This window comes from Drosophila novamexicana, unplaced genomic scaffold (assembly GCF_003285875.2).
Source record: "Drosophila novamexicana strain 15010-1031.04,08,12 unplaced genomic scaffold, DnovRS2.1 tig00000193-arrow-pilon, whole genome shotgun sequence".
NCBI classification, from domain to species: Eukaryota; Metazoa; Arthropoda; class Insecta; order Diptera; family Drosophilidae; genus Drosophila; species Drosophila novamexicana.
In genome coordinates this window covers 7,271,378-7,293,889 of record NW_020824787.1, presented here as the reverse complement: position 1 = coordinate 7,293,889, position 22,512 = coordinate 7,271,378, and the positions used below count along the sequence as shown (strand labels likewise).

Genomic DNA, 22,512 nt, shown 5'->3' with positions numbered 1-22,512 from the left:
CGGCCATTAGGAACACACACATACACACACACACACACGCACTCAACCACACACAGGTACACGCATGCACACAAAAGCGTGGCCAGAGCCGTAAATGGCAGGTGGGACATTAGCGAAACCAGCTGAAATATGAGAATGACGCGTAGGTTGGGAGAGTGGAATGTGCCGAGAAAAATATAGTCAGAGGGAGAGAGCAAAAGAGAGAGAGAGAGAAGAGAAGAGAGCAAGTGGCGAGATTTTAGCGCTTAGTTTTAGCCGTGAAAGTTTTGGATAGTTTGGATCTTAATTTGATTGTAAACCCCTAAGCTACCGAACTAAACTGAAAGTTTGCCACATTCCCTTAAATGTAGTTCAAAACCAATCTGTACGCATAAGTTTAAAACCAGCCAGAGGCTAATATAATGACTTATTGAACAATTGATACTCGTATGCGCACAAAGTGCAAAACATCTGCAATTAAGTTTTATGTGAAGTAAACCTAAGGTTCGAACAGCTATTAAAGTGGGAATTATAGATAGATTAAGAAGCTTTCCAGTTTTAGATGATTATAGGCTTTCAAAAAAATTTAATATTTTAAACGTTTGGATGAAGTGTTTTGTTTATAATTTAGTCCAAAAACATTTGCAACTTCTATACATTAAATTGTTCCCAGGGCTTGAGGATGGTAATCTTGCCAAAAGGCTGAAATGTAAGCTTCAACTTTATTGTTTTGTACTTAATGTAATGCAAAAACATTTATTGCAATCCAAGTAAATTGACAGCTATGAAATATTCCAGCTTGTTTTAACAATTTTATTTGATTTCTTTGAATTACTTCCCTTCTTTATGCGCTTCTCCTAAGTTGTATGCTGCTGAAAAATAAAACTAAATGGATCTAAACGTGGATCTAGATTAATCTGGCATTCAACTATGAACAGCGATTTTTTAGTCGAAACTCATGTCCAAATCGTACCCCAAGATACGTATATAGACATGGGTCAAAATTTACCACCCCATAACTCGGCCAAATCTCATCCGATTTTCACGAATTTTATCGTTTTCTTCATGGTTTTCCCTCTAGATTAATCTGGCATTCAAATCTCGACACCGATTTTTTGGTCGAAATGCATGTCCAAATCTTACCCCAAGATTCGTATATAGACATGGGTCAAAATTTACCACCCCCATAACTCGGTCAAATCTCATCCGATTTTCACGACGTTTGGTGTTTTCTTCATGGTTTTCCCTCTAGATTAATCTGGCATTCAAATCTGAACACCGATTTTTTGGTCGAAATTCATGTCCAAATCTTACCCCAAGATTCGTATATAGACATGGGTCAAAATTTACCACCCCCATAACTCGGCCAAATCTCATCCGATTTTCACGAAGTTTGGATTTTTCTTCATGGTTTTCCCTCTAGATTAATGTGGCATTCCAATCCCGACACCGATTTTTTGGTCGAAATGCATGTCCAAATCTTACCCCAAGATTCGTATATAGACATGGGTCAAAATTTACCACCCCCATAACTCGGCCAAATCTCATCCGATTTTCACGAAGTTTGGATTTTTCTTCATGGTTTTGCCTCTAGATTAATCTGGCATTCAAATCTGAACACCGATTTTTTAGTCGAAATGCATGTCCAAATCTTACCCCAAGATTCGTATATAGACATGGGTCAAAATTTACCACCCCCATAACTCGGCCAAATCTCATCCGATTTTCACGAAGTTTGGATTTTTCTTCATGGGTTTCCCTCTAGATTAATGTGACATTCAAATCTCGACACCGATTTTTTGGTCGAAATTCATGTCCAATCTTACCCCAAGATTCGTATATAGACATGGGTCGAAAATTACCACCCCCATAACTCGGTGAAATCTCATCCGATTTTCACGAAATTTGGATTTTTCTTCATGGTTTTCCCTGTAGAATAATCTGGCATTCAAATCTGAACACCGATTTTTTCATTCAAAATGCATGTCCAAATCTTACCCCAAGATTCGTATATAGACATGGGTCAAAATTTATCACCCCCATAACTCGGCCAAATCTCATCTGATTTTCACGAAGTTTGGATTTTTCTTCATGGTTTTGCCTCTAGATTAATCTGGCATTCAAATCTGAACACCGATTTTTTAGTCGAAATGCATGTCCAAATCTTACCCCAAGATTCGTATATAGACATGGGTCAAAATTTACCACCCCCATAACTCGACCAAATCTCATCCGATATTCACGAAGTTTGGATTTTTCTTCATGGTTTTCCCTCTAGATTAATGTGGCATTCAAATCTCGACACCGATTTTTTGGTCGAAATGCATGTCCAAATCTTACCCCAAGATTCGTATATAGACATGGGTCGAAAATTGCCACCCCCATAACTCGGTGAAATCTCATCCGATTTTCACGAAATTTGGATTTTTCTTCATGGTTTTCCCTGTAGATTAATCTGGCATTCAAATCTGAACACCGATTTTTTCATTCAAAATGCATGTCCAAATCTTACCCCAAGATTCGTATATAGACATGGGTCAAAATTTATCACCCCCATAACTCGGCCAAATCTCATCCGATTTTCACGAAGTTTGGATTTTTCTTCATGGTTTTGCCTCTAGATTAATCTGGCATTCAAATCTGAACACCGATTTTTTAGTCGAAATGTATGTCCAAATCTTACCCCAAGATTCGTATATAGACATGGGTCAAAATTTACCACCCCCATAACTCGGCCAAATCTCATCCGATTTTCACGAAGTTTGGATTTTTCTTCATGGTTTTCGCTCTAGATTAATGTGGCATTCAAATCTCGACACCGATTTTTTGGTCGAAATTCATGTCCAAATCTTACCCCAAGATTCGTATATAGACATGGGTCAAAATTTACCACCCCCATAACTCGGCCAAATCTCATCCGATTTTCACGAAGTTTGGATTTTTCTTCATGGTTTTGCCTTTAGATTAATGTGGCATTCAAATCTGAACACCGATTTTTTAGTCGAAATGCATGTCCAAGTCTTACCCCAAGATTCGTATATAGACATGGGTCAAAATTTACCACCCCCATAACTCGGCCAAATCTCATCCTATTTTCACGAAGTTTGGATTTTTCTTCATGGTTTTCCCTCTAGATTAATGTGGCATTCAAATCTGAGCACCGATTTTTTGGTCGAAATTCATGTCCAAGTCTTACCCCAAGATTCGTATATAGACATGGGTCAAAATTTACCACCCCCATAACTCGGCCAAATCTCATCCTATTTTCACGAAGTTTGGATTTTTCTTCATGGGTTTCCCTCTAGATTAATGTGACATTCAAATCTGAACACCGATTTTTTCATTCAAAATGCATGTCCAAATCTTACCCCAAGATTCGTATATAGACATGGGTCAAAATTTATCACCCCCATAACTCGGCCAAATCTCATCCGATTTTCACGAAGTTTGGATTTTTCTTCATGGTTTTCGCTCTAGATTAATGTGGCATTCAAATCTCGACACCGATTTTTTGGTCGAAATTCATGTCCAAATCTTACCCCAAGATTCGTATATAGACATGGGTCAAAATTTACCACCCCCATAACTCGGCCAAATCTCATCCGATTTTCACGAAGTTTGGATTTTTCTTCATGGTTTTGCCTTTAGATTAATGTGGCATTCAAATCTGAACACCGATTTTTTAGTCGAAATGCATGTCCAAATCTTACCCCAAGATTCGTATATAGACATGGGTCAAAATTTACCACCCCCATAACTCGGCCAAATCTCATCCGATTTTCACGAAGTTTGGATTTTTCTTCATGGTTTTCGCTCTAGATTAATGTGGCATTCAAATCTCGACACCGATTTTTTGGTCGAAATTCATGTCCAAATCTTACCCCAAGATTCGTATATAGACATGGGTCAAAATTTACCACCCCCATAACTCGGCCAAATCTCATCCGATTTTCACGAAGTTTGGATTTTTCTTCATGGTTTTGCCTTTAGATTAATGTGGCATTCAAATCTGAACACCGATTTTTTAGTCGAAATGCATGTCCAAATCTTACCCCAAGATTCGTATATAGACATGGGTCAAAATTTACCACCCCCATAACTCGGTCAAATCTCATCAGATTTTCACGAAGTTTGGATTTTTCTTCATGGTTTTCCCTCTAGATTAATCTGGCATTCAAATCTGAACACCGATTTTTTAGTCGAAATGCATGTCCAAATCTTACCCCAAGATTCGTATATAGACATGGGTCAAAATTTATCACCCCCATAACTCGGCCAAATCTCATCCGATTTTCACGAAGTTTGGATTTTTCTTCATGGTTTTGCCTCTAGATTAATCTGGCATTCAAATCTGAACACCGATTTTTTAGTCGAAATGCATGTCCAAATCTTACCCCAAGATTCGTATATAGACATGGGTCAAAATTTACCACCCCCATAACTCGGTCAAATCTCATCCGATTTTCACGAAGTTTGGATTTTTCTTCATGGTTTTCCCTCTAGATTAATGTGGCATTCAAATCTCGACACCGATTTTTTGGTCGAAATTCATGTCCAAATCTTACCCCAAGATTCGTATATAGACATGGGTCAAAAATTACCACCCCCATAACTCGGTCAAATCTCATCCGATTTCCACGAAGTTTGGATTTTTCTTCATGGTTTTCCCTCTAGATTAATGTGGCATTCAAATCTCGACACCGATTTTTTGATCGAAATTCATGTCCAAATCTTACCCCAAGATTCGTATATAGACATGGGTCAAAAATTACCACCCCCATAACTCGGTCAAATCTCATCCGATTTCCACGAAGTTTGGTGTTTTCTTCATGGTTTTCCCTCTAGATTAATCTGGCATTCAAATCTGAACACCGATTTTTTAGTCGAAATGCATGTCCAAATCTTACCCCAAGATTCGTATATAGACATGGGTCAAAATTTACCACCCCCATAACTCGGCCAAATCTCATCCGATTTTCACGAAGTTTGGATTTTTCTTCATGGTTTTCCCCTCTAGATTAATGTGGCATTCAAATCTGAACACCGATTTTTTAGTCGAAATGCATGTCCAAATCTTACCCCAAGATTCGTATTTAGAAATGGGTCAAAATTTACCACCCCCATAACTCGGTCAAATCTCATCCGATTTTCACGAAGTTTGGATTTTTCTTCATGGTTTTCCCTCTAGATTAATGTGGCATTCAAATCTCGACACCGATTTTTTGGTCGAAATTCATGTCCAAATCTTACCCCAAGATTCGTATATAGACATGGGTCAAAAATTACCACCCCCATAACTCGGTCAAATCTCATCCGATTTCCACGAAGTTTGGTGTTTTCTTCATGGTTTTCCCTCTAGATTAATGTGGCATTCAAATCTCGACACCGATTTTTTGGTCGAAATTCATGTCCAAATCTTACCCCAAGATTCGTATTTAGAAATGGGTCAAAATTTACCACCCCCATAACTCGGTCAAATCTCATCCGATTTTCACGAAGTTTGGATTTTTCTTCATGGTTTTCCCTCTAGATTAATGTGGCATTCAAATCTCGACACCGATTTTTTGGTCGAAATTCATGTCCAAATCTTACCCCAAGATTCGTATATAGACATGGGTCAAAATTTACCACCCCCATAACTCGGCCAAATCTCATCCGATTTTCACGAAGTTTGGATTTTTCTTCATGGTTTTGCCTTTAGATTAATGTGGCATTCAAATCTGAACACCGATTTTTTAGTCGAAATGCATGTCCAAATCTTACCCCAAGATTCGTATATAGACATGGGTCAAAATTTACCACCCCCATAACTCGGTCAAATCTCATCCGATTTTCACGAAGTTTGGATTTTTCTTCATGGTTTTCCCTCTAGATTAATGTGGCATTCAAATCTGAGCACCGATTTTTTGGTCGAAATTCATGTCCAAGTCTTACCCCAAGATTCGTATATAGACATGGGTCAAAATTTACCACCCCCATAACTCGGCCAAATCTCATCCTATTTTCACGAAGTTTGGATTTTTCTTCATGGGTTTCCCTCTAGATTAATGTGACATTCAAATCTGAACACCGATTTTTTCATTCAAAATGCATGTCCAAATCTTACCCCAAGATTCGTATATAGACATGGGTCAAAATTTATCACCCCCATAACTCGGCCAAATCTCATCCGATTTTCACGAAGTTTGGATTTTTCTTCATGGTTTTCGCTCTAGATTAATGTGGCATTCAAATCTCGACACCGATTTTTTGGTCGAAATTCATGTCCAAATCTTACCCCAAGATTCGTATATAGACATGGGTCAAAATTTACCACCCCCATAACTCGGCCAAATCTCATCCGATTTTCACGAAGTTTGGATTTTTCTTCATGGTTTTGCCTTTAGATTAATGTGGCATTCAAATCTGAACACCGATTTTTTAGTCGAAATGCATGTCCAAATCTTACCCCAAGATTCGTATATAGACATGGGTCAAAATTTACCACCCCCATAACTCGGCCAAATCTCATCCGATTTTCACGAAGTTTGGATTTTTCTTCATGGTTTTCGCTCTAGATTAATGTGGCATTCAAATCTCGACACCGATTTTTTGGTCGAAATTCATGTCCAAATCTTACCCCAAGATTCGTATATAGACATGGGTCAAAATTTACCACCCCCATAACTCGGCCAAATCTCATCCGATTTTCACGAAGTTTGGATTTTTCTTCATGGTTTTGCCTTTAGATTAATGTGGCATTCAAATCTGAACACCGATTTTTTAGTCGAAATGCATGTCCAAATCTTACCCCAAGATTCGTATATAGACATGGGTCAAAATTTACCACCCCCATAACTCGGTCAAATCTCATCAGATTTTCACGAAGTTTGGATTTTTCTTCATGGTTTTCCCTCTAGATTAATCTGGCATTCAAATCTGAACACCGATTTTTTAGTCGAAATGCATGTCCAAATCTTACCCCAAGATTCGTATATAGACATGGGTCAAAATTTATCACCCCCATAACTCGGCCAAATCTCATCCGATTTTCACGAAGTTTGGATTTTTCTTCATGGTTTTGCCTCTAGATTAATCTGGCATTCAAATCTGAACACCGATTTTTTAGTCGAAATGCATGTCCAAATCTTACCCCAAGATTCGTATATAGACATGGGTCAAAATTTACCACCCCCATAACTCGGTCAAATCTCATCCGATTTTCACGAAGTTTGGATTTTTCTTCATGGTTTTCCCTCTAGATTAATGTGGCATTCAAATCTCGACACCGATTTTTTGGTCGAAATTCATGTCCAAATCTTACCCCAAGATTCGTATATAGACATGGGTCAAAAATTACCACCCCCATAACTCGGTCAAATCTCATCCGATTTCCACGAAGTTTGGATTTTTCTTCATGGTTTTCCCTCTAGATTAATGTGGCATTCAAATCTCGACACCGATTTTTTGATCGAAATTCATGTCCAAATCTTACCCCAAGATTCGTATATAGACATGGGTCAAAAATTACCACCCCCATAACTCGGTCAAATCTCATCCGATTTCCACGAAGTTTGGTGTTTTCTTCATGGTTTTCCCTCTAGATTAATCTGGCATTCAAATCTGAACACCGATTTTTTAGTCGAAATGCATGTCCAAATCTTACCCCAAGATTCGTATATAGACATGGGTCAAAATTTACCACCCCCATAACTCGGCCAAATCTCATCCGATTTTCACGAAGTTTGGATTTTTCTTCATGGTTTTCCCCTCTAGATTAATGTGGCATTCAAATCTGAACACCGATTTTTTAGTCGAAATGCATGTCCAAATCTTACCCCAAGATTCGTATTTAGAAATGGGTCAAAATTTACCACCCCCATAACTCGGTCAAATCTCATCCGATTTTCACGAAGTTTGGATTTTTCTTCATGGTTTTCCCTCTAGATTAATGTGGCATTCAAATCTCGACACCGATTTTTTGGTCGAAATTCATGTCCAAATCTTACCCCAAGATTCGTATATAGACATGGGTCAAAAATTACCACCCCCATAACTCGGTCAAATCTCATCCGATTTCCACGAAGTTTGGTGTTTTCTTCATGGTTTTCCCTCTAGATTAATGTGGCATTCAAATCTCGACACCGATTTTTTGGTCGAAATTCATGTCCAAATCTTACCCCAAGATTCGTATATAGACATGGGTCAAAAATTACCACCCCCATAACTCGGCCAAATCTCATCTGATTTTCGCGAAGTTTGGATTTTTCTTCATGGTTTTCCCTCTAGATTAATGTGGCATTCAAATCTCGGCACCGATTTTTTGGTCGAAATTCATGTCCAATCTTACCCCAAGATTCGTATATAGACATGGGTCAAAAATTACCACCCCCATAACTCGGTCAAATCTCATCCGATTTCCACGAAGTTTGGTGTTTTCTTCATGGTTTTCCCTCTAGATTAATGTGGCATTCAAATCTGAACACCGATTTTTTAGTCGAAATTCATGTCCAAATCTTACCCCAAGATTCGTATATAGAAATGGGTCAAAATTTACCACCCCCATAACTCGGTCAAATCTCATCCGATTTTCACGAAGTTTGGATTTTTCTTCATGGTTTTCCCTCTAGATTAATGTGGCATTCAAATCTCGACACCGATTTTTTGGTCGAAATTCATGTCCAAATCTTACCCCAAGATTCGTATATAGACATGGGTCAAAAATTACCACCCCCATAGCTCGGTCAAATCTCATCCGATTTCCACGAAGTTTGGTGTTTTCTTCATGGTTTTCCCTCTAGATTTATCTGGCATTCAAATCTGAACACCGATTTTTTAGTCGAAATTCATGTCCAATCTTACCCCAAGATTCGTATATAGACATGGGTCAAAATTTACCACCCCCATAACTCGGCCAAATCTCATCTGATTTTCACGAAGTTTGGATTTTTCTTCATGGGTTTCCCTCTAGATTAATGTGGCATTCAAATCTCGGCACCGATTTTTTGGTCGAAATTCATGTCCAATCTTACCCCAAGATTCGTATATAGACATGGGTCGAAAATTACCACCCCCATAACTCGGTCAAATCTCATCCGATTTTCACGAAATTTGGATTTTTCTTCATGGGTTTCCCTGTAGATTAATCTGGCATTCAAATCTGAACACCGATTTTTTATTCAAAATGCATGTCCAAATCTTACCCCAAGATTCGTATATAGACATGGGTCAAAATTGATCACCCCCATAACTCGGCCAAATCTCATCCGATTTTCACGAAGTTTGGATTTTTCTTCATGGTTTTGCCTCTAGATTAATCTGGCATGCAAATCTGAACACCGATTTTTTAGTCGAAATGCATGTCCAAATCTTACCCCAAGATTCGTATATAGACATGGGTCAAAATTTACCACCCCCATAACTCGGCCAAATCTCATCCGATTTTCACGAAGTTTGGATTTTTCTTCGTGGTTTTCCCTCTAGATTAATGTGGCATTCAAATCTCGACACCGATTTTTTGGTCGAAATTCATGTCTAAATCTTACCCCAAGATTCGTATATAGACATGGGTCAAAAATTACCACCCCCATAACTCGGTCAAATCTCATCCGATTTCCACGAAGTTTGGTGTTTTCTTCATGGTTTTCCCTCTAGATTTATCTGGCATTCAAATCTGAACACCGATTTTTTAGTCGAAATGCATGTCCAAATCTTACCCCAAGATTCGTATTTAGACATGGGTCAAAATTTACCACCCCCATAACTCGGCAAATCTCATCCGATTTTCACGAAGTTTGGTGTTTTCTTCATGGTTTTCCCTCTAGATTTATCTGGCATTCAAATCTGAACACCGATTTTTTAGTCGAAATGCATGTCCAAATCTTACCCCAAGATTCGTATATAGACATGGGTCAAAATTTACCACCCCCATAACTCGGTCAAATCTCATCCGATTTTCACGAAGTTTGGTGTTTTCTCCATGGTTTTCCCTCTAGATTAATGTGGCATTCAAATCTTGACACCGATTTTTTGGTCGAAATTCATGTCCAAATCTTACCCCAAGTTTCGTATATAGACATGGGTCAAAATTTACCACCCCCATAACTCGGCCAAATCTCATCCGATTTTCACGAAGTTTGGATTTTTCCTCATGGTTTTGCCTCTAGATTAATCTGGCATTCAAATCTGAATACCGATTTTTTAGTCGAAATGCATGTCCAAATCTTACCCCAAGATTCGTATATAGACATGGGTCAAAATTTACCACCCCCATAACTCGGCCAAATCTCATCAGATTTTCACGAAATTTGGATTTTTCTTCATGGTTTTCCCTCTAGATTAATCTGGCATTCAAATCTGAACACCGATTTTTTGGTCGAAATGCATGTCCAAATCTTGCCCCAAGATTCGTATATAGACATGGGTCAAAATTTACCACCCCCATAACTCGGCCAAATCTCATCCGATTTTCACGAAGTTTGTATTTTTCTTCATGGTTTTCCCCTCTAGATTAATCTGGCATTCAAATCTGAATACCGATTTTTTAGTCGAAATGCATGTCCAAATCTTACCCCAAGATTCGTATATAGACATGGGTCAAAATTTACCACCCCCATAACTCGGCCAAATCTCATCCGATTTTCACGAAGTTTGTATTTTTCTTCATGGTTTTGCCTCTAGATTAATCTGGCATTCAAATCTGAATACCGATTTTTTAGTCGAAATGCATGTCCAAATCTTACCCCAAGATTCGTATTTAGACATGGGTCAAAATTTACCACCCCCATAACTCGGCCAAATCTCATCCGATTTTCACGAAGTTTGGATTTTTCTTCATGGTTTTCCCTCTAGATTAATCTGGCATTCAAATCTGAACACCGATTTTTTGGTCGAAATGCATGTCCAAATCTTGCCCCAAGATTCGTATATAGACATGGGTCAAATTTTACCACCCCCATAACTCGGCCAAATCTCATCCGATTTTCACGAAGTTTGGATTTTTCTTCATGGTTTTCCCTCTAGATTAATCTGGCATTCAAATCTCGACACCGATTTTTTGGTCGAAATTCATGTCCAAATCTTACCCCAAGATTCGTATATAGACATGGGTCAAAATTTACCACCCCCATAACTCGGTGAAATCTCATCCGATTCCACGAAGTTTGGCTTTTTATACCCTGAACCCATTAAAAATGGGTATAAGGGGATATTGTATTTGTGCGAAATCCAAATGTATGTAACAGGCAGAAGGAAGCATCTCCGACCCCATAAAGTATATATATTCTTCATCAGCATCAATAGCCGAGTCGATCTAGCCATGTCCGTCTGTCTGTCCGTATGTATGAACGCAAGGATCTCAGAATCTATAAGAGCTAGAGACTTCAAATTTTAGATGCAGGTGCTCTTAGTTCCCGCGCAGATCGAGTTTGTTTCCGATAATCGATAACTTACTCCGTTTCAAAGCAATCGATAAAAATCGATATCGATATCCTGTTTTTGGGCAATTTTGGTAAATAATAAAAACTAGAGTCACCAAACTTGACATATAGCTTCTAAAATAGAATATATATATGCATTTAATGTGGGAAAAAGAGGGTTCAGGGTATCCCCTAGTCGGGAGCTCCTGACTAGAACCTTTTACTTGTTTATTTGTATTTCATTAATTTATTTATGAATATTTGAATTATTAATACTATTATTATTTTTATTATTATTAATATTGCATGTTTCTTATATTTTCATTTTTTATCATTTATTTATATTATGAGATTAGAAATAATATTTATAACATAGTTAAAATATGGCACAAGCAACTGCAGACCGTCGGCTATTAATCGGAAATTTAAGAACCGATTTGTTTTAATGTGTTTTTTGTACGATAAATCTATATTTCTGACTTTAAATGACCTTTTGGAATTTAAATTGTAAATCATTTAAAGTTTTAAGCTGAAGCGCTCAACTCATTAAACTTTTTGAAATCGATGCGCAAGTGAAATGAATTAACTGGCATTTAAATGAAGTGATTCATGCCTCGAGTGCATTCACATTTACCCAATGATTGTATTTGAATAGTATTCAGGAATGAAGCCTTTTGGCTGATTTTTCGGTGCTGCTGGTTACGTGCACGTCTGTCAATGGAGCACAACAGTGCGGGGCAAATAAATAACAACACTCGGTTGTAAAATTGTGCATTAAGAGAAGCGTAATAAACGTGGCCCGTTGCTGGTCCGGTTTCACTGGGCGACAGCTTAACGAGCTGCTGCTGCTGCTCAGTCGGGGTTGACATGTCCCCGACATCCATGGTTTTGTCCCAGTCACATACGCCGAGGCGTGCTGCGACAAGGTGGTGAGCGGGGTGCGTCAGCCAAGATATGCGCTAATATTTATGTTCCTGTCAATTAAATCAGGACATGTTGCCAGGCGCAAGTCGCCGTTGCCATTGCCTTTGCTGTTGCCAGGAGCTAGCTAGTCCTGCTGGCTGGTGCTTGCTACTGTGTCCTGCGTCCTGGTCCTGGTCCTGGTGTTGGCGTTGTCATGGCTGCTGTCGTTTGTTGGCCACTAACGAGGCGAGTAAAGATGCCGCAAAATCAAGGGAAATGCTTCATTGCGCGCTACAAATTACAGCGACGCAGTTGGAACAACAATGGGGCGCCAAATGGTTAGAGCGAGACGAATGACTAGAAATCCTGCAGCAGCAGCAGCAGCAACAACAACAATAACAACAAGAACACAAGAACACAAGCATTGGCATTTTTTGCGCTCGAGGACACACACGCATCTCCTCGCAGCTCGCAGCGCTTTTGACGCTCTGAACAAATGCCTTGGCAATCGGATGTTCAAAGTCAAAAAGCGTATGTGCTCGGCATTGAATCCTGCTCGCAGGATTTTCATGCAGCCTTGGTCTTGTTGCTGTTGCTGTTGTTTCTGTTGTTGACCGCGTGACGGGTGGTAGCCACAGGCAGTGAGTAGGACCAGCACCAAAAGCAGCAGCAGCAGCCGAAGAAGAAATACCAGCAGTTACCAAAGACCTGTCCTGTACAATTTATTTAGTGGCCATCAACGCGCCAACTGCGACGCAGCTGTGCTTCAAGCGTGGTGGGAGGAGAGGGTGCTCTTATTTTTTTGTTGATTTTTTTGACAAATTATGGCCGCATTTGTTGTTCTTCTAGGGAATGCCGCCAACACTGCCTGCTCCTAGAAATTGAAAATGAAATTGACTTGTCAGGCTAACAAGCTCAGGTTCAGTACTCTGATAACTCTCAAGTGGCATACTAAAAGAAACAAAAATAAGAAGACTGTAAAGGCGCAGGAATTAAATCATCTAGAAAGAAATAAAGCATAAAAAACGATAAAGTAAAGCTAACTTGGCAGAAGATTTAATACCCTTGTTGAAATATGCCTTACGGTTTAGCAGGGACGGTATATGAGAAAAGTGAAGCTCGTAATGCTGAGTTTGATGAAAATAGCTAGCAAAACACAATATGCTACGATACAGGAACTTATTTTTCGACCGATTCTTCATATAGTGCTATATGTATATAGTAGTGCCGTGTTGGACGTAGAGTCAGACAGATGGTTATATTAACTCGGCTATTGATGCTGAACTAGAAAAAATATAATTTATGGGCTTGAAGATGTCGCCTTTTATTCATTACACATTCCATGACAACATTATAATGCCCTCTACAAGAGTATAAAAAGCGCACAAAATTAAATTGGATTTAAATATGAAAGTTAATTTTTTTTTAAGATTTCGCAAATGCTAATATTGAGCTGCTCGACTCAAGCTACATTTTTTTTTGTATATTATGAAAACAAACAACAAAATATGAATACCTAAATATGAGCGGGATTTCTGTATGCTATTGCATTTTGATAAATAGCTAGTGCTATTTTGGCTTTAACATAAGCGAATTTTACTGTCGACTCTAGAATTGCAAATAGTCTTTAAAGCTTTAACTGGTTGGGAATTGCAAACGTTAAGCTTTGAAAAAAATACGGTGTTTATAGCATAATTCAGATTCAATTAAACCAGCTTTAACAATTTACCAAAAACATATTTAATTTAATTTTAAGATGAGGTAGATTTTACTTTAAATTCATAATATTTTACTTCTAAAAAGTTCATTAAAAACATTGTCAAAACGCAATGAAGCTAGCTAATCATTTTAGTTAACCTACTGAAAACGCACACTTTGCGAATAGAGTATAAAACGAGCATATTGGCTCTGTGATAAGTTTCTCCTGCTTTACCTGTTGCAACTGTAAGGCTAATAAAACGATGCTCGAAATTTAAAGCTTTGAATCCTTACGCCCAAAATGACTTAGCCACATTGGCCCCTTTCAACTGTTTGCAAACTGTGAACAGGGCATATGAAAAGCCGCTTGTTGCACATGTTGAGGTGCTCATACAAATATTGTGAAATGTTCTATATCCATATTTTAACTATGCAAAAAAGTACATACAATATTTTTTATTTTATTTTCTTTAAAATTCAAACATATCGAATTAATATACTGAATAATTTTTACGATATTTTTTTTTTTTCGGAAACGCACTCAAAGAGTGTGTAATATGATTTTTTATAAAAAGCAATTATTTTGACCAGAGCATGGTTTAAATATCCCTTTCAGTATTATCCGGATTTACACACGAGTGCAGCAAGTTTTTTCATGCGATTTTTGACACTGTTGTTTTTGAGAAGGGAAAGTGTTTTAATTTGAAGTTTTGGTATGCACTTTTAATACCCAAAAGTAGTTTGTTTTGATTGCGCAATGGTATCTTGGGGTCAACTATGACGTCACGTCAATTAGCCGCAAACGACGCTGTTCATTGTGTGTGTGTGTGTGTGTGTGTGTGTGTTTCTGTGTGTGTGTCATTGGCCTGTGCGTAATTTATGCCAGTTTATTTATTGATACCCGGACTGGCATTGTATTGTTTCCAAAAAGCCGGCTAAGTGCAGCCGGCAGAGAGCTATGTACAGCCACAGATCAGAGGGGGGATGGGTATGGGGCGGCAGGCATTGCTCGCTGGTAGAGTTTTGGTCATGGCCTTTTTCCCCCAAATAGAAAACCCATAAATCTGCAATGTCGGAGCATTTAAAATGAATAAAAAGTCAATGTGCCGAGCTATTAACTGCCTGATGCATGCCATCCAACCAGCCGGTCACCGAGCCACCATATCGCTCCGGGGGTGGTTGGCCATACAGAGATGTTCCAGAATGTGTGTGTGTGTGCTGTGGGTGTGTGTGGGTGTGGGGCTAGTAAACCGGTCGCCATTTTCGACAATACATTTGTATTTGCATGCGACGGTGCATCCGGATCCACAGCAGCGGGCCAAACGGACCGACGAACGGACGGACAGACAGACGGACGGACGGACGGACCTAGTTGAATGGGCGGTCGAGCGGCTCGCACACCTTCCGGTACACAGAGCACCAATACACGGCATTACAGTGTGACAATCTTAATAATCTTAAACATTTTTCAATTCAATTAAATTATAAAATTTAAAATAGCTAAAACCTGAGCCAAAGGCCATTCAATTGCTGCTTGCTTAAACTTGTGTTAGATTTTAAGACTTGAGGGAAATTCTGCTTTGTATATGATTTAACCAATATCTTAAATCTAAAGAGCTTAATACTAAAGAGCTTTGTTATGGAAAATCGTAGATTTTTATTTATAATAGGACTGAACCAGATTGGAATCAAGATCAAGAATTAGGGTTAATTCGAAAAATATAAAATTCAAAATTAATATTATAAATAAAATATTAATATATTTTCATTTTAGTATGAATTCATCAAAAATGTAAATGGTAGTAAAATTAATAAGTAAAAATATTAATAAAATATAAAAAATAATAAAGAAACTAATAAAAATATTAGTTATATTTAAAATTAATATAACAACCAATAGCAACATTTAATCAGATGTAAATTCTTATATATTTCCCATTGGATTATAATTGAGGTGTTTTTGTGGTTTTTATTTCTGTCTCTTCAGCACCACTGTGCACAGTGTGTTTGCTTGGCTATATGGCTGCAGTTGCATTAAAAGGCTGAAATAAAATGCCAAACAATGCAAAAGCGTCGGCCGCATGCCCGAAAAAGTTTCTTTTTAATTTTTTTTGTTGTTTTTGTGAATGTTTTTTGTTTTGCGGCCAGAGTCTCGTGGCCGTATGGTCCGCGGGCAGGTGAATGAAGGTGGGTAAGTGAGTGTGTGTGTGTGTGTGTGTGTGTGTGTGTGTGTGTGTGGGATACACCGGAGACTGGCGGCGCCAGGCTTGCAACATTTTCAAGTATATTAAATATTTGTGATAACGTTTTCAATTTCTCTTACCATTCCAGCATGGGCGTGCAGCTGCAGCACGGCCACTCGCACGGCTTGGGCGGCGGGCATGGCCACAGTCATGGCAGCTCAAAGAGCAACAAGCGCGGCAAGAAGCATAAGAAGGCCACAACTCATGTGAATGCCTCATCGACGCCTTGTGCCGCATCGCCCACGAAACGCATCGAAGGCGGCGTCGCCTTCGAGCCGGAGGATGCCGAATTGCCTGCCGCTGGTCTGCCCAGTTTCTCGTATCAGAATGCCAAATTTGTGGATCCAGGAGTGGATCTGGAAATAGCCGCCGTCCTGGCGGAAACGGCACCTGGCGCCCATCATCATGGCGGCCAGGTGGGCCGCGAGGCTGTCAACATGAACGTCCGGGCCGCTCTCATTCACGTAATTGGCGATGTTATCCAAAGCGTCGGCGTCTTTGTGGCCGCCGGCGTGATCTTCTTTTGGCCACAATACGCAATTGTCGATCCAATTTGTACGTTTGTCTTTTCCATTATTGTGCTCTTCACCACATTTACAATTATGAAGGATGCGCTGCTGGTGAGTAAAATCATTTCGAATAAACTTATAGAACAAAAACATAAAAGGTTGATGACAAATGCGCACTGAATAACTTGTGCTTAAATAATATTTATTTTTTCACTTAAATAAATCTCTCGAATAATAAATTTATGCTTTAATAATACTTACCATATGCCATGTTTCCATTTTGAATATGTTTGTTCTATTTAACATCTATTCATTGACATTTAGCAAATACTTATTGAAAATGAAGCCATATATACTTATTTTATTTAAACACCATTAACTTAAAATTTCGTTAGTAAGTAACATTATTTAGTTTCTAAATTTGTCTAGTATAATTTGTGGTTACCCTTCGTGGCTTGCCCAATTAGAGTTTGATTTCGCTTTGCTCTAATCAATTAATTAAATTTAATTAATTTTTATTGTCATTAACTTTGTATCTGCCCTTTAATGAAATCATCCAGTTACATAAATAGTTAATTATACAGTTTTAGTGCAACTAGTTCTTTTAAAATTCTAAAATTACTTACGTGAACAATTATCTTGTTTATTGCATGAAGCTTTGCAAATTGCATACACTTTTTTATTTTCTGCCTAAATTGCATATGTATATTTAAATAATTCAACAGTATTGCATTACATTACATTATTTTATATTATGCAAAAATATATTATACTAGCAGATATTACCCGGCCTTGTCCAAATTTAAGTGTTAGATGTTAATTTTTTACCCAGCTTCCGTCTATTGAAAATTTAATTCTAATTTACATTTCATATATAAATAAAATTTGTTGAAGGTTTATTTGTTTAGAAGAAAGAAAAGAAAAGACATATTTAAAATTTAATAACTTCAAGAATATCGAAAAGATTACTGCATTTTACGTAAAATATTTTTAAAAGATAATTTTGATAGGTTTTTTACAAAATCTGTTAAAATAGCAAATAAATTAAAATTAAATAAAATAATAAAAATTTTAAATTTATGTGCATTTAAAGAGAACTTTCTTTAACATTTATAATACGTAAATACATTTGTGCTTCTCTTAGGAATTATATAATTTTATATTCCAAATATAAAATATAGTTTAATGAATATTAATATAGTATATATTTTATTATTGGAATTTCGCAGAATACAATTCTTGTTTATTTAACTTTTTATGGGCTTAAAGCTGGCTAGGAAATAATGTATATTATAGCTCAAATGTTTGATTTTTCGCGCTTATTATTATTGCAATTTTGAAATATATATATTCTGTTTATTTAAATGTATATGGACTTAAAATGTTCTAAGAATATCGTATTCTATTATAATTTATTATATTATATTTATTTATTATACATTAATTATATATATTATAATTTCTATTGCATTTAGTGTAATTTAACTCTATTACTTGCTTTTTTTTGTAGGTTCTAATGGAGGGCACCCCGAATTATATGCATTATGCCGAGGTATTGCAGATATTCCAGCGCATTGAAGGCGTGGAGCGTGTTCACAATTTGCGCATCTGGGCTCTGAGCATTAATAAAGTGGCCCTATCTGCGCATTTGGCCATTGGTGAGTAGCCTCGGGGAATCAACCCGAACAAACCTACTGGGAAAGCTGAAAGAGTGTATGTGGGATGGGGAGGGGAGAGCGTGTGGTGTGGGGGGGTAGCTACATGTGTGTATTTTCGACTGTGTGTGCTCGGCATGGTAATTATCCCAATGGATTCGTTGCTGTTGTTTTTTGTTGCTGCTGCTGCTGGTGGGGCTGTTGGAGGTGGTGCTGCTGCTGTCCGTTGGGTTAGGCGCATCGCATCATGTCCACGGCAAACGCGCGCAATTAGCTTAATTATTTTTGAAATGGCTTTTTAAGAGTGGCCAATTTCGGCGGGGCGCCCATCAATGTTATCAGCATTCGTTGCGCTAATCGTTGCTCAGTTTCTCTCACTCAACTTGTGTCTCTCTTTCTCTATTACAGGGGCCAATGCCAATGCCAAGCAGATACTCGATGCGGCCACTTCAGCGGTTCATTTGCGCTACAATTTCTTCGAGACGACCATCCAAATTGAGGATTATACGGCCGAAATGGAGAACTGTGTCCAGTGCTCGGTGCCGGAGAAGTAACCACATGTATTATTGAAAGCGCTCACTGAAGTTTATTGTTCAATTAGCTCGTAAAGCCACAAACACGTATACTGTTTAACCCCGTACATTCGCTTACCAAAATGTATCTGTATCTATGAGATAAGCTCCCCCTCTTCACACGCCTTTACTTTACACACACACACGCATACACAGACTATGTAAAGTGCAAACAAGTGCACATCAGTTGGCTTTGGGCAGACGAGAGACAATAATCGTAAATATAATGCGACACGTTTTCCATCACGTCACATAATATTAACATTTTCATCATATTTTCAAACACAGTGGTTCACTGGATCGTCTGCCAATAACATAAATACAACAAAAACTCTGAAGTTTAGAATATTTAGATTTTTGGCCAAAAATAAACGTCAATAAAATAAATATCATTTTAACTGGAATTCTGCTAGTGAAAGAAAGGATCGTTGGATAAAACATAGTTAAAATATAAACTATATTTTTTACGGTGTGTGTTTGCGTTTAGTCACATTAATGTGACCATGGGCGTTTAGTCACATTAATGTGACCATGGATGTTGTGAGAGAGAGATTTGACTAATTACAATTTACTCAATAATTAAAAAAATATGGAAAAAACAATCAACTATAATTACAAAAATTGAAAATAATATAACCATGGAGATGTTATAGTGAAACTTTTCAACGAGAAAGTGAAAGTGAGTCATAAATGGATAAGAGAAAGAAAATGGAAAAGAAAAAAATGGATAATAAGTGGGGTAAGTAATGTTATAAATAATAATAAATAAGTATATTATAATAATTTTTTCTTTTAATTATAATATTTTATTATGAAAATAATATTCGAACAAATACTCGAATTTCAAGCTATACAAGTGCTCATGAAGTAAATCGTCTGTCTGTTTCTGCCTGTTTCTATGCCCTAGGAGCTAGTCCTTCCGTCTTTTAGTTTAGATATATTCGACCTGAAGACTATATCTTATCGCTTTTATAAAAAGAAACGGTGACAAAATTCACTTTTGTTATGATCAATCTAACATTTTATTTTCAACATATATAATGAAATGAATCCTTTATATGAAAGAACTCGGAGTAATATCTTTATATATTATATGGCTTCCTGACGAGCAGCTTAATTTAAAGTACTTTGGGAGTAGTACCTTTATGTATTATATGGCTTCTAGAGGAATGGGTACTACTATATCATATAGTTAGTTTAGTTAACTTTATCAAAAATAAGGTATTCAAATATATTGCATATCTATTCAATCTTTTGCTTGTAGCTTAACGCTCAAAGATATGAATATAAAAAGACAATAAAATTTCTTTCAACAAACGATATATTCGGCTTGGCTTCATATAGTATGTTTGCCTCTTAGCGGTATTTGCCAGCCTAATCAAGCTCTATTTTGCTTAAATGTACATATGATTTGCTAACAAATGTCGAATGCAATCTATCGCTTTATATCTATACATTGACCTAGAATTCCCATAGATATCAGAACCACTGTACAAATTGTCTGTTCGGAAAAATGTTCCATCAGTTCGATGCATTTGCCGATATGCAAACACGCATAAAAGTTATTAAGCTGCCGCTGGCGTTGCACAAAAATTGCATCAAGCGGCATTGCTGCAGCGGGGCAGAGGAGGAGGGGAGGGGGAAGGTAGCCATTGCCTCTCTACACATATATCGTATATGCATACAGTGTGCCAGCCAAGCCCCACTAATGCCAATTTATGGAGCGGGCAGCTAACGCCGCAAGCTGCAGTAAAGCTGGCCACAGCGGCTCACCTGGGCGGCGCCTCACTCCCCTCCATTCGCCTAACTGCAAAAAGCCCATGCATAATTTGACATGCGGCCATTGCGTAAGCGACAGTTGCCAAAGCCGTAGCCGATGCCAGCGCTGACGTTGCCGGCGCCGGCGGCGCTTCAAATTATGTCTGAATTCGTGGGCCAACAAACAAGAGCGGGCGGTCGCACAACGTGGGCGTTGGAGCCTAATCGGCGCCAATTTGTTGACAGCTTTGCATGCTTTAAGCATGCCCCGCGGTGGGGGTCAACGTCAGCCGAGCAACAAATGCCGCAAATCTTAGCCAGCAACTCGCACCTCCCCCGCCAACCCCAACCGTGCCGTCTAACTAACTTGTTGTCTTGGCCAAAAAACCTGCAGCAAACATCATTTCAGTTGGCGGCTGAACAAAGCTGGCGCAGGCGCAGCTCCGGAAGTACTAAAAAAAAAGAGCGCCAAAGAGAGCGGCAAAGATTGTGGCTTTTAGCTCATTTTCTCGCGTTGCGGCTTTTTTAAATTTATTTGGCGGCCACTTGACCTGCAGTCCACAATTGATGCACATCGCATGCCATAAATGTAACGCAGAGCTTTAAGTTATTAATCCAAACAGACACGCACACACACACACACACACGCACAGACACACCCAAGCATACACTTGGCTAACTCACCTTGACCCAGACTTGTTAGAGTGCAATTATGTTACCTACTCTTCATTTGGCCTCTACTTCATTGCCATTTCATTTGCTTAACCAAATATTAAATGCGCTCAATTTGCGAATAAAGTCAGCGGCATTAGCATATACATCCTTATCATCATGATGATTGTCGTCTACATCATCATCATCATCACCATCATCATCAACATCATCATTTGCCAGCGAGTTGTTGATACAGAGAACAGCAGCATAAAAGCTGAACAAGATCAGGCACACGCACACAGGTGCAGATTGCAAATCTGTAAAGTACTTTTGCTTAGTCTGCGTATGTGTGTGTGTTTGTGTGTGTGTTTGTGTGTGTCGCATTTGAGCTTCAAGTATGACCAAATATCAAAAAGCACAGAAGCCATAAGAAATGCTCATAATTCTTAAATATCAATACTTTTAGAATTTTTCCATAAGTCCAAAGAGTGACCAAATATCATAAATCTATCAATCCTGGCTATATATAAACTAATTTCACAAGTACTTAAAGCTATTAAAAACTGCGACAGTTGGCAACTCTGACATTCGGCTTTTGAATCAATTCTATTAAAAATATGTGTTGCCTACATTTTGGGGTAGAGTAAAATTAACTTAATTACATTAGGGATTAATAGCAATACAAATTTCTAAGTTATTTAAAAAGTACGCAATTCATTGATGGTATAATTATAAATAGAAGGTATAAATATAATTATAGAAGGCATTTTAATTAATTATAAACTTTTAGAAATTGTATTTATAGCTATAATATAAATGTAGAAATAATGCAATTTTTATTTTGCTTAAGCTACTTAAGACACCTTGCTTTACTGGACTTTTGCATCTTACAATTTGCTATTTCGCTAGACAACAATTCATAATTTTTGGATTAGTTTTGGCTTAAATCGATAACTTTCCAATTGAACTATATGTAGTTGGCAATAAATTCTTGTTGATAGAGTTGTCGATAATAACCGTGGGGCGTATTTATGATGTTGTGCACAGCTCCTCGAAATTGAAAATTTGGCGCCATTTCGTTTGCTTTTCCGCCGAATTTTGTTGTCATTGTTGTTGCTATTGTTTAACTGATGCAAACTTCGAAC

The 22,512-nt window shown here is 37.9% G+C and overlaps 1 protein-coding gene across 3 annotated transcripts in view; it reads left to right on the top strand.

Annotated features, from left to right (window-relative positions):
- The window catches only part of LOC115759001 (zinc transporter 2), a 34,029-nt gene extending 14,710 nt beyond the window's left edge, over positions 1-19,319 (top strand). For all 3 annotated transcript variants that reach the window (XM_030699805.1, XM_030699806.1, XM_030699807.1), the window contains 3 exons: positions 16,308-16,839; positions 18,239-18,386; positions 18,792-19,319. In XM_030699805.1, the coding sequence (XP_030555665.1) occupies positions 16,308-16,839; positions 18,239-18,386; positions 18,792-18,937 (826 nt within the window). In that variant the 3' untranslated portion in view covers positions 18,938-19,319. The remainder of the gene's footprint in view (positions 1-16,307; positions 16,840-18,238; positions 18,387-18,791) is intronic.
- The last annotated feature ends 3,193 nt before the right edge of the window (positions 19,320-22,512 follow it).